Source organism: Bombus affinis, chromosome 8 (assembly GCF_024516045.1).
Source record: "Bombus affinis isolate iyBomAffi1 chromosome 8, iyBomAffi1.2, whole genome shotgun sequence".
Classification (NCBI taxonomy): domain Eukaryota; kingdom Metazoa; phylum Arthropoda; class Insecta; order Hymenoptera; family Apidae; genus Bombus; species Bombus affinis.
In genome coordinates this window covers 7,862,222-7,882,368 of record NC_066351.1, presented here as the reverse complement: position 1 = coordinate 7,882,368, position 20,147 = coordinate 7,862,222, and the positions used below count along the sequence as shown (strand labels likewise).

The 20,147-nt window shown below is 35.5% G+C and overlaps 1 protein-coding gene across 4 annotated transcripts in view; it reads right to left on the bottom strand.

Moving 5' to 3' along the window:
• LOC126919887 (uncharacterized) overlaps positions 1–20,147 on the bottom strand; it is a 126,418-nt gene that overhangs the window by 8,204 nt on the left and 98,067 nt on the right. For all 4 annotated transcript variants that reach the window (XM_050729563.1, XM_050729561.1, XM_050729564.1 and 1 more), the window contains exons 2-3: positions 10,637–10,682; positions 6,062–6,194 (exon numbers count right to left, since the gene is read on the bottom strand). In XM_050729563.1, coding sequence (XP_050585520.1) covers positions 6,062–6,194; positions 10,637–10,682 — 179 coding nt within the window. The remainder of the gene's footprint in view (positions 1–6,061; positions 6,195–10,636; positions 10,683–20,147) is intronic.

Below are 20,147 nucleotides of genomic sequence, written 5' to 3'. Positions count from 1 at the left end.
GATTAACGTTTATAAGTCAAGTGTGTCTCGTCTAATATCAATATATTATATTTGTGATAATTAACAAAGAATGATGATTCAATTAAGAATTAAATGCAGTAATTCTCGAAAGCATTTGAACGTTTACTATGAAACATTTTTATGAATATATTATGTGTGTTATAGGAAACTTTTTGAAATTTCATTGGGATCGTAATGAGACAAAATTATCGTGATTACATTGGTAAAATTTAGAATTAATTTGAAGATGTATCTATATAGAAATTATACATTAATTAGAGTAAACATATATTTAGTAGATATTTCGTATATTGCGTAAATAACGGTTGATACAAAGTACAGCATTTACGCCAAGTCATTTAACAATATCATTTGACCCGCGAAACAGGACAAACTTAATATCCGACGTTCTAAAGGTGATTGAATTGGTTCAATTTGTTACCAGGGCCATAAAAATATCGAAATAATGTTATCAACGGCTCATAATAAAGCTGAATATCGTTGTTTTCTTCGAACTTGATAAAAAGTTTCACGAAAATATATTACATTAAGCATCGTTTAAGCCGCTATCGAATCGGAAATTACCCGAACTGCCAGTTAAAAATAGTTCCGTGAAATCGACGAATACGGAAATATAATGGGCATTATCAGCGATAAAGTTCCGTCACAAGTACGGCAAAACAAGTTTGAAACTATCGCCAGAATTTTTCCCCCTGTTCCGTTCCGCGACGTCCGCTTTCCAATATGAAACACGATGTGTATGTACCTGCGTGGTAGCAGCGGAGAAAAGTATGACGATAACAACCTGACACTAATACCACTAACTCCGGAGACGATATGTGTATGCTGTTTGCTCGTTCCAGTTAACCATTACCAAACTCCTATACTTCCGATACCTAGTCGCCGTTGAAGTAATCGACGACGAAACTTCGACGGTTCGTTTTGATATGATGCTTATCGTTATCAAATAAGGGAAGTGAGATCGTTCTGGCGCGGCGCAACGTTCCTCGGGACAGTGACGACTGTATGCGTTTGTTAGTAACTTGCCAGACGTACGATGACTCGAGACAGGCGTCACCGACACACTGATTGCAATGTTTTGTCTAACCAACTGCTAAGTAATCTCTCTTCTCCTTGAAAGCTTGTCAACCAAGTTTCGCGTGCAACTCGAAGCATATCTCGTAGTTCCGAGGAAATTGTGCGAAGATATGGGTGGCATTGAACGTTCAATTCTATCATAAGTAGTTCTTTCCTTACGTACGTATCGAATATTATTTCTGATGTATACTTAAAGAAGTTATTCATAAAAATTGGAAATGGAGAACGCGAGAATTAAAAAATATTGTGAAAATGAATCTCTTATTTTGAAATGGATAATTTATTGAAATAAAGTGACTGGAAAGGTGTGGTCATTATTAACCATTTTATATATAGATATAATAGATATAGCGTTGTTTTTCAAGAAATGTTACAAAAGTCAGTCAATTTTCATTGATATTTTGAGATTTTTAATTTTTTAAATAATGTTTCGAAACATTGCTCGTTATAATACTAAAATATTGAAAATATTAAAATATTACTTATCCTAATAATTATATTGACATAAAACTTCCCCAACTTTCATCTTTGGATCTAGTAGGCTCTTTTCAATTATGTTATATTAAAATCCTCCTAGTTAGGTAATAACGAAACAACATAAAAGTATATAAAATATAATCCATTAAACAAATGGATTTATTTAAATAATAAAGAAAATTTATAAAAATTACCATCTATACAATCGATAGTTTATAATCTTAAGCCCGATATACATATAATATCATATAAGGCGATCAAGCAGAGGGTTGAAAAAGCAGCAAGTAAATGTTTCGCTTCGAACCTCTGTCTTCCGTTCTCCAAGTATGCCCTTCTCCCTCACTCTTGTTTCCTCTGATCGGAGCCGCCACGAGATTAGAGGCTGCCAAATGAATTAAAAGCCAATTTTAATCAAAAGCGGGCACCGGCTTTTAGGCACGATTACCGCCGATAATAACTGGTAGGATGGACCCAGCGCATAAGTGGGAAAGAGCGAGACAGAAGGAAAGAAGAATGGATCCCATATATTACTTCTACGTGCTCTTCGCGATACAGGAACCGATTCTCTGTTCGTTATAGGTTCGCAACTAATAGCTTTTTTCTATAGGAACCCTTGTACCCCCGAATCTTCGTTCATCGAAAATATCTTTCGTTTGTTGCAAAGAAATTCTGCCATTATAACCGATCGTAAAATACAAAAGAAAGAAAATATACAAAAATCCTAAGGTATCGACGAAATTGAAAATCAATTAAGAAAAATTTCGATATTTTTTCACGAGATAAATAATTGCTTGAGAACCACTGCAGCGCCACAATTTCGCGGCGTCGGCGTTATGAAAGCTATAATATGACGCGAAAGCGAGCAGGCCGGTACCGACCGCGTAAGCAGAGGAAAAAAGTGCAAAAGAAGGAAAAAACGCGGTTATAACCGCGGTTCTTGTTATAAGCCTGGCACGTATAATAGCGTTCCTGTCGTTAACACCTAAACGCACGATTGGCCGATACACGGGATCGTCCTCCTCGGCCAGAAGCATCCGCCGTGAACGCACGAGATTACAACGGCACGCAAATGAGAAGAATACATATAGATACCGGTTGTCCCAGTGCTGGTCAAAACTATGACAGGTGAAACCCTGATTTGCTCGACTGACGCGATAATCACAGCTCTCCACGACTAGAATAATTAAATTCCAACCTGAACGAACGCCGCTGCGGTTGTTATCTCTCTTTCTTCGTTTTCCAATAGAGTTCATTTTCTCTTTCCATTCTCGTAGATTTCTTCTTCGTTTCAAAGTTTCACTTCGTGAAAGATATCGTAACTGTTGGAGATGCTGCTAGTCATTTAAGAAAATTGGAGTTCGTAGGCCGATTAAGGTTGTTTAATGTGATAAAAATGTTATGGAGATCGATGTAATTACGACTATTATACGGATCGGGGAATGTCACTCTGCTTTTCAATCGGATAATAACGAGTTAGTAATTATTATTTGTCTTAACGCCGATAATAGTTATTATCGAATTATATTTGACACGCGTAGATTACGCGTTTTCAGTATACTGTTGGTGTCTATCGTTGATTGTAATTATCATTTTGAATATAGTTGTTGGTTCATTGAACAGATATGTTACGTATCAAATACGTACTAGGTATTAGAAATCAATTGATAAATTCATATCAATTTGCCATTTTTTATCTGCAACTCTAATTACGTTATCGCATCTTCAATTATATTATTTTACTTAAATCAGTATTTAAATCAATTTGTTTGGAAAGCACAAACCTAATTTCAGAAAATTCTCGTACTTTGCTACGAAAGCTATTTTGACACTTTAATTCAAGTTTCACAGATATTTTAAAATAGGATTTTTACATCAAATAGATCTTTATTCGTCGGTTTATTCATAAGTAAGGAAGTAAGCTACGGAGACAGCGATAGCCACCCATAAACTATTCCTCATAATTATCCAACTTACAAAACGATGCAATATTCTCAAAACCGAGGTACCTAATTAGCAGCAAGTATGCAAAGAAGCAATTTTCCACGCGAGGTTAATTATCTTTCGTATCCGCCGACGCAGGAGGAATTCGCGAAGCCGCTAGCCGGCAGTTAAAGTCCAAAGCTTCAAGGTCGCTCTCACGGTGTCTGAAACTCTCGTGCAGCGCGAGTCGAGTCGGTTCATTTCACGAATGGAGCTTGAGTAATCGTCGGTCCGGAGAGGCTCGTTGTCGAGAGTAAAGTGCCGAGAGAGGTAGGAGATACGGAGTAACAGAAGGAAAAGGTGGAGGCAGTGCAGCAGCAACGGCAGCAACGGCAGCGGTGGCAGCAGGAGACGAAAGAGGTGGAAAAAGAAGGAAGAGGTGGACGAAGGTGATGGATCTCGGGGAGGTGCAGACGCGGCGCAGCGTGCGGCGCGAAAACTGGCTCCTCTGTTTGCACAAGCCTTCTTCCCTCCTTTCAGACCTTCCTTTTCTCCCCTACTTCGTTTCTGAGAGTCAGAAAAGGAGCCGCCTCGCGCTCACGCCGCGGATAGGGCGGACAGCTTGTTCGTGCCTTCGAATACCTTTAGAAATTCCAAGATACCGCGAAATCATATTCGCAACGGTGATTACGACTGTGCCTCTGTGGCAGAGTTGGGAACTATTCGAATGTTTTCGAATAAATATTCATTTAAGATAATTGATCTAGTAAATTCATTGTAGGGGAATATTTTATCCGCATAATTATTCCTCGTGCTTAACAAATTATTCTCTCTATTTATTCGAATAATTATACGGTAATCAATAGAATAGTGTGAATAGTTGTTTGTTTTCACTGCTTTTCTACGAATTATAAAACCAAAATGGAGAGATTTGAAAAAGTAATTTATAATACAATTCTAAGCGACCAAAGTCTAAGCGACCAAATTAAGGATTCAACTGTTTCTGGATTTGGATATAAGCTTCGAGTAAATTGTTCACTCTAAAATGTTTCATTCAATTCCTACAAACTGCTTTCTTCGTCACCGCAAGTTATTAATTATTTTCTTTCTTAACACATTTACGATGTGATACGATTTTGAAATAATTAGTCGTGAAATTACTTGTCGCAAGGAACGATAAATGTCCTTCGTAAGGAATCGTTGCGGTATTAAGACTACAAATTTTTCTCTCTAGCTGCTACTAATATCTTAAACTGGATTCCTAGGGGAATGACCATGAACTGTGGTACAGGCATGACGACGATAGTCCTAATAAATAACCATAAAAAGGAATTCGTCTGGACAGAGCCAATGAAGAGATAGATAGCGTCTAGTCGAAAACAATCGCGACAAAACGAGGCAAAGGGACCGCTTTGCTTTAACTTGGTTTCGTAGCTTTTCCTTTGGTGTAGGTTAACATACTTCGCGGAAATCGAGTTCGGTTATTAGTTCGTAAAGATAAAAGCGGAGATCGGATGGGACCCACGATGGCGCTTGGTAGCGAAAGCGAACGAGATAAGGCCCTGACCTTAGGTCGATCGATAAGAATCCCTATAAATTCAGATCTTTACTGCTCCAGCTTTAGACTTTTATTTCTTCGAAGGAGTATCTACTATTAATCTATCGTTCGGAATCCTCATTGGTCTAAAGAACTATCGATCGGAAGAGATAACGTCACGGCCGAGTGCCTCGTGTCAGCCAACTGTACGATTCGATTCAATTAACCAATCGACCTATCCTGTGTACAATGACTGCACACGTTGCGACGATGAATTTATTCGAAAGCCGTTTAAATGCTGGTGTCGCGTGACTGCTCTCGTTTCCAATCGTTAACGATAAATTTTATTATACTCGATCGGTCCATGAATAAGACTTCCAATTCTACATGCCTTTCACTAGTTTATCATCTTAGTTAGCATATACATGTTGCTGATACGCTTCGACTGCGATTATTATTCTTTCAATGGACACGTTGATTTACTAAACCGTAAATGTAGATCGACTATTAGCGTAACAGCTAAAATTATTGTCTCCACGATATGATATGACATTACAAATACGAAGTTCAAGATTTATTTAGGCGTGGTTTTAAGAAATTATTGACTAGTAGATTGCAGGTGTCTACGCAAAGTCGCAGTGTCTACTCATATCCTTATGAATACGATTAAAGGAATAGAACATATAAATAGAGTAAATTTCTATACCAAATTCAACTTGAATCGAGTAAATAAATAGAGAAAATTTCTAAATAGTAAATTCGATGTAATCAAAGTTATCAAATAGAAGATAATCTTTGTATGATATTCAACTTAATTTAGTTTAATTTGTGATTAAAAAACTAAATGAAATTAAATATGGTATAAAAACTTTTCTTAATTACATGCTCATTACTCTATTCAGGTGTAATATATTTATCGTTTCTCACGCGATAAAATGAAAAGAAGATTCGTAGAACAAGTCGAATGTTTAAAGTGTAAGACAATCGATCTTCTGGCAAAGTAGCATGTTTCATTAAAATCCTACTTACGGTAAGGGGCATTATGATCATCGCGTCCCAGGGCCTTGATCGTGCGGCCAGTTACGGTAACATTGCCGCTGCTGCAAGTCGAATAGAGACTCACGGAGCGCACCATCGCCGGCACCGCCCCGCACATCACCACCTGCAACCGACAAACAATTTTGTACCGGTCTAAATCTCTGCAAAACCAATCGTAAATTATAACGAGTACATTATCGGAATTTTTGTTCATCTTAATAAAGAAAACTCATGAAGAAGTTACACCAAGTTAGTTCGAACCGACAAAAGAAATTAGACATTTCTATTTAGAAATATAAAGCTTTATTAACCAATTCGATGGAAGTAGAAACCAAAAATTAGTTCTTACTAAGAAATGATGTCCGAAAATAATTTCATATATTGGTAACATAATTGTAAGTAACTTTACGACAGTATGAATTTCGTTTTTATATTCATGTATATAAATATAAGTAGAAAGTTCATTAAATTCTTAGAACAACTTCGTCATACGTACTCCTGATCTCTATTTTACATGTACAGGGTATGTCAAAGAAGTTGTCGCAGAATTATTTAAAAAAGAAATTAAAGAAATCATTCATCGAAATAAGAATGACCATTTTATTAAATAGAATTATATTTCCTTATATTTTTGCATCATTCTTTTCTGTCATAAAAGAAACAAAGAATTTTGTTAGTCGTCTGGAGGATTACAATATTTGAAATATAATTGCTGCGTATTTGCGTCAATTTGAAAGTGTCCAAATACTTGTAAACGGTAGTGAATGTAAATCGGTGTATTATCGCAAGATTGACCATCGCTACTTGTTATTCAAGAAGTGATAAATGTCGTCAGCATCGTTAAAATAGACAATCAATTCTTAGTACATATTTTGAAAAGGATAAAATAACAGACAGGAATTTACAAAGGATGTTTCCAGTTCGACGACCGAACATGAAAACGTTAAAGACGTCGCAATTCCTTCACGACTGCGGGCAAGAACATTTTTACGACAGATTCACATATCATGGCATCGAATCATTCGTTGAGTCGTTCACGCGGAACCTTTTTGCGGTTCATTCGTGAGAATAAAAATGCACAAGGCATCGAAGAAAGACAGAGAAACGTCGTTACAGCAGAGACCACAAAAGATGAATACCGACAAGATTTGTTAACGAGCGAACACGAGCTGTCCATTAATGGTCGTAGAATCTGACACTTCTTTTATTCCAGGAATGGCGCCGTAACAACGTTATGATGGCAAGACTACAGATCTCGTCAGGCCAAGTAGGTGCTTTGTACAGTTAAAGTATCATAAAGTACTTCTCTTTTGGCCTAAATATAAAAATAATGTTCAATTAATTACGTAAAATCGTATACTTAATTCCCACAATACGTTCGCTTAAAAATAAAATTCGTATCTGTATATATACACATTTTATAAAGTAGAAAATATCTCTGAATGATTATTTCGTGATATTTATTGCAAGTAAATTTACATGCACATTATCTTTTGGTTAACTTGTGAAAAAGGTATCTCATCAGAAATTTTAATGGAGCCGACTTAAATCTCTTCGTTGACACACGCGTATAAACGACTAGAGACATAAAAAAAGCCCGAGCGTAATAAAAAATATTAATTTATGATTATACATGCTAATCTGTTAAAATTAGTCAATAACTTTTAAATATTACCCGAACCTTACGATGAGAAGTTATACTGTTTCAATTTCTCTTGGAAACTGACCACGGTTGAAAGTATGGATAAGACTAACCACTATAAACCCGTTGCTTTCGTATCTTTTAAACGTTAAACATACGGCTGTGGTTAACAGTTTTTCTAACAACGAGGTTGCTGCACGCGACCATTGCATTTTCACGTAGCCGCATTGCAGTATTATATATTCTAACGATAAACTCTCAATTTTCTAGTTAATTCCACGTCACCATTACGACGAACGTATGTTGTATTGCGGTTGCTGTAAAAGTCTTTTAAGAATTACGCGAGGGAACAATTCTAAACGCAAATGAAACGTCTTGGCAATTTTACGCGTTGGTTGTTCATTAAATTCTCACATAACTGTTGCATCGTCGAGGTTATAGTTATTCATTTGTATTAATTTCGATTTACTCGAGAACGATTTCACTAAGAAATATCTAAATTTATCGACGCGTACTCGTTTAATTACTTATTGGACAAACCATTTATCGCGCTGCTCGCAACCGCTATTGGAGACACATAAACTTCGTTTAAATTCGATTCTGTCCATAACAATTCTATCGTAGCTATCGTCCTGTATCGTTCTTGATGTCTTTTATCGATCGTAGATCATAATTCGCGTTAAAACAGAATGTGCAACGTTCGTTTCTCACACAATTGAAGTTATTATATTTAAGTTACATATTGATTTATTATGCTACTTAATAATGAAGTAGGAAAAATTGAAGCATGTTAATGAAATATGATTCATTCGATAGGCAATAGAAAACAATTCAATAAATTTTAATTAACTTATGATCTTCCATATTTATAGATAACCGCTGTATTCACGTGTGTTACATTTACCGTACTGAATCGTTGTAATTTTAATAAAAAATGCATATTCTAATAAATTATAAAAAACAAAGTTTCAGTCGTTATCGTTTTAAAATAATTATAAAGAGAAACATTAATTAGTAAGGAGATACGAAATCACTTTTGGAAGATTATTTCGATAATTATTCGACTCGTTCACGTTTTATCGAAAGCCATTAATCGTTCTCGACTAGCTCAATTAACGATGCAATCAAGTTTATCGAAGTTAACGTACACGAAAGCTTGAACTAACGATAGTAAGCTTCGAAGTTGAACTAATGGACGAAGTTCAAGTACGGAAGCTGGAACATAGAAACGTCGAAAGAAAAGTTTACTGCATACTTTAACGTACTACTCGAACTTAGAAAGAGACCATTAAAACGAGAATAGATGTAGATAGCCTCGTTTCGTGCGAAATGGGGACCCAAATTGCAAGGTAAATACTTTTACGTGTACCGGCTAAAAAATGTGCAAGACGTTGAATCGTATAGTTCGACGGTTTATACAAGGACGAACACTCAATCATGCACGACATTCAATGAAAAAAAAAATTGGAATCGACAAGGAGAACTGCAAATGACCATAAATTGACTTCTTCGAAGGCGTACCACTGATTACATACAGTCACTTGCAAAAGTGCACGTACATTTTTTAAATTTGACATATTATAATAAAGATGTTAGCTCCAGCGTAATATTTATAGCATCCAAGTTTATATTATGTGAACACGTATTTTAAAGAATAACAGAATTTATTACACATATTAAAAAAAACGTATTCAGAAAGAAGTATCAATTCCTTCAGGAAATCCGTTAATATACTGAGCAAATTCATTTTCAATTCACTCATTCAATTCAATTAATATACTCAGCAAATTTTGTGCTGATATTTACGTGTACGTGACTCCGTTAAAAAGTGAATTTCTAATTTGTCCCTTTTTTCCTCAATAAATAAGGCAAATATAGAAAATTTGACGTGTATGTAGACTTTCTTAACGGACTGTAAAACCAATTACTAATCTGTACTATGTAAAATGCACGTGAACGTAATCATCGATTTTCAAAGTCCTAGAACGATTTTTAACATGCAATCCTGTCGAAACTCGACCTCTTCGTGCAACGAGTATCTCCGATCTGACCTAGTCACCGTTCATACACAAAGAGCTGGCACGTATCCGCTTTTGTATCCATCGAATAAGTATGCAAGTTTACGGATTCCGCACGAACGTGGCCAAAGCCCTCGTTCAAATTTTACACGGCTCGTTAGAGGCAACGTATCTGGGGCAGCAGTATTTCCCTTAAACTATGAACATAACGCGAAAACACTTCAGGCAGCTGGAATTCTTTTTTGAATGTAATTGTGGGGAACTGGAACGGTCGTATCTCTCCTGGATACATAGATAATACAAGAGATATATATCATTTGGGATTCGTATTTCCATCGTGAAGATTTTTATGTTCGGAATATTGATAGCTCTATTAATAATGTCATATTTCAAAGTGATTCCAGACGCAAGTCAGTATCTAACGTCTTCTAGCACAAATGTAAAGTATAATTTTGTGTTGATTTATATATTCGTCTCTTTTATCGGAATGAAATACAAGCGGACAAGTCTGTAAAATTTTACGATAACATAATAAATACAAGATTCATAATTGTACAGCATAATTTAAGTTATTGACTATCAATATTTTTAATATTTGAATGTATTCTTTTACGAGTACCATAAATCTGCATTTAAAAAATTTTTCGAAAGTTAACATGTAAATAAATGAAAAATATAGATTTGGTATATGAACTTTTTTACAGTTAATGTGCTTTCTACTTCATAGTTATATCAAAAAAGTTTATTTTTTATTTCCAGCAACGTTGTGAATGTTTGAGAGCATTCTATTCGAAGATTATGTCATTATTTGTTAAAGAGTTATTTAAGATTATGTAGACATAATATCGTTAAAAAAATGTTCTGACTAAAATTATAACATTGTTTAATGTAAAAAATGTCACTTACCATCAGGAGGCACAAAATCTTCGCTAAAACGGCAAGCTGTGGTAACCTGCAACAAACAAGAACATTCACATTGATTATTGTTTTTTCTGCCTGAAACGCGAGATAAATAAAAACCATTTAATCTACGTGTGCTGAATATAAAGACATAAGTAAAGAGAAGTGATTTCGCGACTGGCAGGTATTTGCTGTTGCTGTTACATTTTCAATATTTCAATTTGTGGCACGCAACCTAATCGTTCGCGATCTCCGTATGATTTATAGTATGCAAATAAATTTCGCGTGATTATGGAGTAGAGTCCTAACCGACGGAGGTTACTATTAGTAGCAGTACAAATTGAAAGCATAGGAAGCCGTGGATCGTTTCTGACAGATAAGGAAAACGTATATGAGATAATTAGCGGTGGATCCAAATTACGTCGGACAGATTGTAGCCTGTGTAAGATTCTGTATTCTTTTCAAAATAAATAATATTTCTTCAGGTGACAGAGTTACTGCCATTATATTGCTTCGCGTCATTTTTCTTCTTTAGCTTGTGTTTAACAAAAAATATATTGTATCTTTTACAATAAATTATTATCGCAGCTAGAATTATCAGATTAGAAGATTCCATAAATGTTTTCTTTTAAAGTGTCAATGATTGCCGGATTAGAGAGAAAGTAAATTTTTTTACTGGAAGAATATTTATTTTCTCAACAGATATTTCTAAACAATTGTAATTATATCTTGTACATGATAAAAAACATTGTAGCAAATCACATATTACTTGTGAAAGCTGTATAATTATTCTCCTTGTTTCCACACTTGTTCAGATAATATCAGAATGAAAATGATAACCATCGTATCTCCATACTTATACTTTATTTAATAAAATCTGGAAATAAGAAAATAAATAGCGATGGTATGTGCAATTATTTAGACGAATTTGGAGCTTGAAGGATAAGAAGAAGAATATAATATGCAAAAACAGTCGATGCATTGTTATTAAACTACGGATATTTATGCGCATATAGGAAATATACAATACAAAAATATACTGATTACACGTAATAACTTTTATACCTATCACTCTCGACATTTCATCTACTCGTACGTAAATCTGAAGAACAGAGTAAACATACGATCACCCGGAAGCTATAATTTCGCATCAATGGCCGCGTTATCGTTTTATATAGTAAAGAAGTTGGTTTCACTTTCCACGGTCTATAAACTTTCTCGTTGATCATTGTCCTGAAAAATTCTGCATTCGCAACAGCCTCGTTAGTTCTGCTGTTCAATCAATACACCGTGGCAACATTGTTATCCTATCAATGTCGTGGGTTTGTGAATTACGAAAATAGGAAATCGGGAAACGTGGATATTAAAAGTAACGGCGAAGAGCGTCACGGGTTGTAAATAATAACCCAGTTGCGTACGAGATACATGTGGTGAGCCGCTGCAACTCGTTGCGTAATGTGAATGCATCTCGTGTTACAGAACACAGGTGACCAGCAACACCGGCGCGCGGCAGCAATGACGTCGCGAACGTTCATTACCCGTTCACTTTAATTCTCCTGGGTTATTGGCTCGCCGATGGAGCCGCGGGGTGGACCAAACCGTTCCTTTCGTTCACATCATCCCGCCTACCTCGTTCGAATGCGCTGCGATGCACTGCCGAGGAATTCCGTTTGCCGCGCCAATGCTCTTAAACCGTTTACTTTATTTTGCCCACGTCAACTGAATCTTCGTAGAAAACGATAGTAAACCCTTCTATCGAACTGTCTGGGAACTGTTACTTCTCGACACGATGTAATTTCATTTTCTCGGAAACTTAGATACTTTTCGATTGTGTTCACTAGCGTGTAAGAGAGGAACGCGGCGGTGTTGTTATTTGTGCATTACGAGATTGGAAATTACTCGTTGCTTTTTATCGAAAACTTGTAAATTCATTTTGGATGAAGATAAATGAGATGCACGATTCTGACAGCTAGGTTTTATATTATGTTTCTTGACTGTTTCTTTTTTTTTTCATTTTGACGATTCGTAAATTAGAATTGAAAAATGGATTGGATATTCTTAAATACGTATAATCGATCAGATTTTTATAACTAAGAATAATTCGAATCGATATCCATATCTTTCTAATTCCGATATCGTTGAAGTTGAAATTACTGAACTTTATAACGATACTTTGGTATCTGCTTTGTATCATGAACAATTTTATATACAGTATTATTTTTTATTTTTAACTGCGTCGTGATATGTCTGATTTCTATTTCTTTTTTGTATAATGTAGGATTTGAAAATACTTCCCTTGCACTTTAGAGCGCTACAAATATAGAATAGGTTCCAAATTTTTATTTCGAGTAATAATTACATATAAAATTAAGTCGAATTTGACATGAACACTGTATACTATAAAAATTTGTTATGGAAAAATTGCTATCAGAATTGCACATGTCATCTATTTTTATCTGAAATAAATCTATAACTTTGACAACATATACGGCCTATGCTATATTTAATAAACATTTGATCGTTACAAAGAAAAGTTACGATTACGATCTTGTCATACATTATTCATAATATTATGACACTCTTCACAAAAAAGGATAAGCTCTGTTTTTAAATATAATAATATCTTTGAATGCAATGCACAATATTTTACAGCGTATGACAATGTCAACTTCAAAGGCTTTATATCATACGAAATGTAATTGAAAAACATTATACATTTACATATATAAATACGTATTTATTGAGACTCTTTGCATTGAGACAAAGAAGATACACGGTTCGATTGTAGCACAAAATTTATGCGATGCTTTCATGCATTTATCATCGAGCATTCGGAACGATATACATACATCAAGTTATAATGTGCAGTGTGGTGTAGCAAATGTTGTCGACTCAAGTTTCGTGGTTTAATTGCACTACCACCATCACTGCGAGTAGGAGATCGTACGAGTAGATCACAGGAGATTGTACGAGTAGTTCATCGAATATAAAATGTGCGTTTCATACACAAACGTCGAAAATGAATTAGAGTTATGGAAAATCATGAAGATATATCGAGCGTGTTTTTAAAATACGATGAATATAATGATATACGTAACTGAATGATGCATCAAAAATGTGCAGAAACGGTAATATGTACATAATGGCATCCTTATTATGGAATAATACATACGACAGCAAAACAGAAATCGATTCAAAGAATGAAAATAAAAGTGACGAAAATTTGAAGCCAAACGAAATTCCTCCACTTACGAAATTCGTACTTTATAAATTCAATTGTCAATGGAAGAAAATGATGTTTCGTTCTAAATATGAATGAATATGATATGAATGAACATTGAAGACTAACGATCGCGTTTGCATTGCTCTTTCAAATTTCCATAGTTTACACAATTTTTAAAAGTCACAACGACTCCCTACAATTTTATATTACGAATTATTCATGTAACAATGATATTTTTCGAACTTACACATTGTATACTGCTCATTCTCTATTTGAAATATCTGTAAGTTTTCTATTTATCGTGATATTGGCTCGCATAATTGTAAAGCTAGCCACGGTAACGTTTTCCTGACAGCGCAGGTTAACCATCTTGTTAACGGCCATGGATCAAGATGAATAGAAGAATATATTTTACTATACTTTGGTACGATGGTATCTGTCACATTGTAAGGTGTGGGATGCATTAATATTGAAATTTCTTACCAGTCATTACGTAACGGAGAAAATGTTAAAACCGCGGTGTTTCATTGGTAGACACGAGGAAGGAGGGAAAGGATGTTAAGAAGGAAAATTTCTAACAGCGTAGACTATGTGGCACCAGTTGCAATAAACAGCAGCATGCTCTCCGTGAAAAATCCAGTATTTCCAGTATTTCTAGTATTGACGAGAAGGAGTCACCGAGGCCGAACGCAAAGGTGGGTCTTCAGGGCGATTCCGCCATTACGAAGACTTCCATGACGTACGTCACAAGATTCAAAGCATGCATTTAAGTGCTTTTGTTCGATAATATTTCGATAACGCCTACGATCTCTAATTTTTTGTGCAATTTTTTCCCACAAAAGTAATTTCGGTTTGCGATATCTATCAATTCATTATTAAATTATCGTATCAGAAAAACAGTTTTAACAGCTGTTTACAATTTTTAATTGTAGTATCTTCAAGATCATCTATTTGTAATCATAATTTGAAAACTGAGTTATCGGATTTTTTAAATAAATTTTTAGTTAAGAAAATGTAGAGTACTATGATTTAAATTTAATTTTGATATATATCATTAATAAGTATATGAGAGATTTTACTAAAAATATATGTATCTCATATTAATTTTTTTAGAAATTCAATACAATTAAAATTCTATTTAATTACAATTACAACTTATAAACATAATAAACTCCTGTTCATATCAAATTCTTATATGGTTTCGTGTAACTAATATATTTTACAAAAACAAGTTATTAGCCACACAAAAGGGATTATTAATCCGACAGAAGTAATGTTTGGTTACGGACAATATTTCCTACCTTACTTGAATACGTCGTTAAATCTGTCATAACTCACCAAATCGCCTTAAACATATCTGCGCGTCACCACTCTGAAGTGTCATCTCAATCCATGCACTAAGTAAGAAGAATCGTGACACTGATCCGACTCAAAGACTGAATTATTTTCTTTTAATCGTCTATTCAAGAGATCACTGATCATCTAACTTTTTATTAGATTTATGAAGAAGCTGACACGATTTACGACCAATAAATTTCACACACAGTAGAATACGTCCGTTCGGTTAATGACACACTAAACGTTTATTGTTAAACGTTTCGGAATGCTTTTAATCGGAAATCCTAAAAAAGCACAACAACAGTACGTCACTCGACAAATCTTCGTAAAGTCACAGATATTGAATGCTCGCGCAATTGATTCATAAAAGGTATATAAATTCGGCGACGTTTAAACGAATTCTTCTATAAGTGCTAACGTATCGAGATTCCCTATAAATTTGCCCGGATTAATCGGGATTATGTCATATCGATGTCAATCGCCTCGTAAATGCTGACGTAATGAACAAACGCTGAAATTGGTTTGAGGTAAAACTGTTCGTATCTTTGGGTCGTTGCTAAATAAGTGGTTGACTGTTCTTCTTTACAAGATTAAATCGAATGGACTAGGTCACCAAATTTTGCAACGATGACTAGAATCGACAGTTACGACTAGAACATTGAAAAGTCACTTCGTAGTAACTTAGTAAAGGATGATCGAGGACGAATTATTAAAAGTCGAATTCGAAAGAAAATTTATGCACACGTTACGAATCACTTGCGTTTAGTTGTACGTATCACTTTTAGTTTCGTTCCATGACGAGTATCGCGCAGGAACTTTGACTAGACTTAGAAGATTGCGATTCAGGATCCGGAAAAGAGACACAAGTCGGTTGCGCGATTTGCTGTCACCGACGCGAGATCAGCACGATGAATGCTGCCGAGGGTACAATCCGGCATGACATCCTCGGCCACGTGGGGACTCATCTAAAGGGGGATTTTAGTGGGGATATTTGTCGCCTGCCGCGTGAAAAACTGCCAACACTTGAATAGGCCCCGACTCGTCGATGAAAAACGCGGCTACCGACCCGACGCCGATGGCTCTCAGCTGGACACCGCCTGTCGGCTAAATGCCCCGCGTCGATGTCGTGGATGACGATTCTTTCATCCATCCTGACAAACAGCGTCGTCTTGGTGGTCATTCTTCTGAGACGATGTTCCTTGCCTCGATGTTACTTAATGAACTTTGCTAGGATAACACGTGAATTGAATATACGCTGCATCTATACGAGGATATCGATAATGCATGTAGAATTTGATGTTTGGTGTCATCCTTAACGTTACAAAAGAGTTAAAGATTGTTAGTTAAATTGTAAAAAAAAAAGAGGAACAATTTTTCTCATTGCCAAATGGTTGAGTAATTAGGTACCAATTTTCTGTTTCGAATTAATTTCCCGATATCATCATTTCATATCGATAACCAAGAGAAAAATATGCGTTATTCGAACAAATTCTTTAAATTATTTTAAAATTAGCAAAATCTTCCGTATCGATGCTTTCATATCATGCCCTTCAACGGCACATATTTTCCACGTGACAAATTGATCACTTCGAAGGTTTCTATCGTTATGGAAAACCGAAGAAAAACACGGACGTCTCTATTGAAGAAACCATCAAATTTACTGCCTTTCTAGTGACCCGAGCACGAGCCGGCTCGTATGAATACCCCGCCAAGCATTCGACCCACGAAAAAGTCACCTGGTGTTGCGTCGACAATGGCAAACCCGGGAATGTTTCTTAAATAAGCGTGGTAGGTTGCGACAAATCACGCGTGTCAATGAATTTCCGACGGCACCGGTAAATTGTCGTGACCGATCTTTACGCCACCGTATCGGCAGCGGTTCGTTTAACGTCGGCGAGTAATACGCGCGATCGAACGTCTATAAATTCTACTGCTAAAAGCCTACCACAAATCATTCTACAAACTCAATTTGTGACCCGATACGTATCATTGGCAATTTGCGTCTACGCGCAGAAACATGACAGATAAGTCAATTTTCGATTCCGTGACATTTGATCAATATGTGAATGTATTCAACCGACCGTAAAATTGGCCAGATAGCTAAGTTGAAATAATTTCTTGCAACGATACTGTTATTGCGAATATTCAGTGTTCTATTCGCTGGACGTTTCGTTCACTTTAATTTAATATGATATCTTAATACAGTATTTTATTTCGACAATATTTTAAGTTATTTTCCAACTTTGATTTGTATTATTTCGTATATGTCTGGAAAAATGATATGCATAACATGCAAGCATGTTAACTTATCTAAAAGTCATATTACAGCAGAATTTCGTGATTGTGTAGCTATATTTCCCAAAGGTAGTCTCGCGTTAACAGACTAGCGCGTTATCGCTTGAACTTGTCATAGTAGTCGTAAAACCCTATCTCTTAGCTCGAATGGGACTTAATACCTTCGACACTCTTTACCGCTTTACCATAAAATATTCCTGTCCACGATTGGTGCTTGTTGTATTGATTAGCATTTGAATATCACTGTATCGAGAAAGCAAACAACATTTAGTATTTCGAAGCACTGTTAACACGTTAATTATAATTAAAAATAATTAGGCAATTATTATCTTCTATAAAGATTATTTTAATTTCTTTATTTTAAATTTTAATATTTTAATTTAAATATTATATAGAATCTTCTTTCATAATTGAATTAATATTTAACTCACTTTACACTTTTCCAAGTTACGAATTATCGCTAATAAAATCTTACATAACAGATAACGACTTTGATAATAAAATAATTGAAACTCTACCAGGAAATTTTAGTACAATAAAGAAATTTTTCGTATAACAAAAGTATATAACCTATAACTTGTAATTGCTGCCTTTGAATACAGAAATTGGCAAATTATTACCACGTGATAATCGTAACACGTTCAACGGCATCGGACATTCTATTTGCGATAGATAACACATAAATTCGCGTGTATCACTAAAATACAGCAATAACCACAGTTATGAAAGATGACTAATCTCATTATGTTACTAGATGACTTATTTCGAATTTATGTGACATCTACTTTGTACGTATATATTATATCCACGAAGAGATCTTCGTCATTTTTCCACAAAAACTACACGTACACCAGATTCGTCTAACCAATTTCGTAACGTTCATTCGTCTAGTTCGCACGAAAACTCAATTTTCAGAAACGGACGAATTTTTCCACGAAAAATGAAAAATGCTGTCAACTCGTCCACTTTTTCACCAGATGCGTCACGAAATTCATCATCCGGATCTCTCTTTTGCACGATAATTTACCACCTAATAATTTCAGTAAATCGACAAGTTAGGAGTTACAAGTTAGCAGATAACTTGTGATTTAATAACTCCTATGATATGTATTTTAGAAGCAAATTACACATTATCCGATTATAATGAAATATGATAAAATTGTGAAAAAAGAATCTGCAACCTGCAACTTCTAACTCCTCGCTATATACTAATACTATTAGTTTGTAAATTATTATTGCACAAGAGGGCCGTACTAGTAACATAAGACGCCAGGTTGCGTAGAACTCAATCACGGAGGTTTTTTTCCGTGGCGCGTACGCGCGGCATGCAAATTATCTCGTTGATTGAACCAACCATTTTCCGTTGCACGACGAGAACACTCGTGACTGGAGACTGGTGGCAACGTGAAGTGGCAGATAGTAGCCGTCGACGTCGCCCGACGAACGGCTTACGTGGAACGGCTAAGGAGACGAGCAACGACTGAACGCATCCTGGAACGTTACATAGAGGACCGTCCTCGTGCGTCAAGTGTTCCACGGTCGAGAAGTCAACCTGGAGCAGACGGGAAAGAGAGAGGAATACGAGGAAAGAAGAGGAGAAGGAGAAGAAGATGAACAAGAAGAGACACGCGAGAAGAGTACACGACGTGGTTTTTGCTACGGAGCCGCGACGTTCCGCCGGCGTCACATTCATTCTGACACGCTCCTCGTCACTCCCTTTTCTCTTTTTCTTCGATCACCGATAGAAAAACAACGATTCGATACCTATGATAATAGAGGGAATGATATAACATTAATATTTTAGTATATATTATTAATCTATTAGTTACATGGGAAATAACTTTCAATATTTCATATTCATTATTCATTATTCAGTTAGAACGTAAATTCATCTTATTTTTATATTTATTAATTTGTTACAGTGTACGTGATATACGGTGTTTGTAAAATGTATTGTATTTGCGCATCATTTTACTTAGTATAGTTTTTATCTATTTTATCATTGTTTTGCTTGGAGCAAAGAAGCGATAACGAATAAAATTCATGACAAATGGTATCGGAGACCTCGGAGTGGTAATTTTGATCTTTCTGACTGCGAATGAAAACTCTGCTCGAATTCAGCAAGAAAGTTTTTTTTATAAGTTTAAGCGAGCCAGAAATCAATTTCTTGTTATCTGACTGAACTAGAACCGATGCAAAAGGAAAACAAATAAATGAATGATAAAATATTTATTTAAAAAAGAGACGAATTTCATTTGTATAGCTAATATTAAAAAATGACGAAACTTTTGGTTTCCATCTGATATTAATTAGAATTCTAAATTCACAAAATTCATGCATTCGTTCGAAATATCAAGGTCCCAGCTTCTTTTTTTCATTATCAACCAAGATATTAAACCGTTTCGTAAGAATCTGGAACCTCGAAACTTTCACCGAATTCACAGTTTCAACACCTGCGATATCAAAGACCGTTTTGTTTCCCAAACAATCAAAGGCATAGTTTCATCGGCCACGTAATTCTCACGTGTCGCTTCTCTTAATCTACGGGCGTATATTTTTTCATGGCTGGTGTCACCAGAAATAGCCGGCGATGAATCACCGAGAAAACGGATCGCTTACCCTGTCGATCAAGCACCATCGAGTTGTTCCCCGCATTCCTGG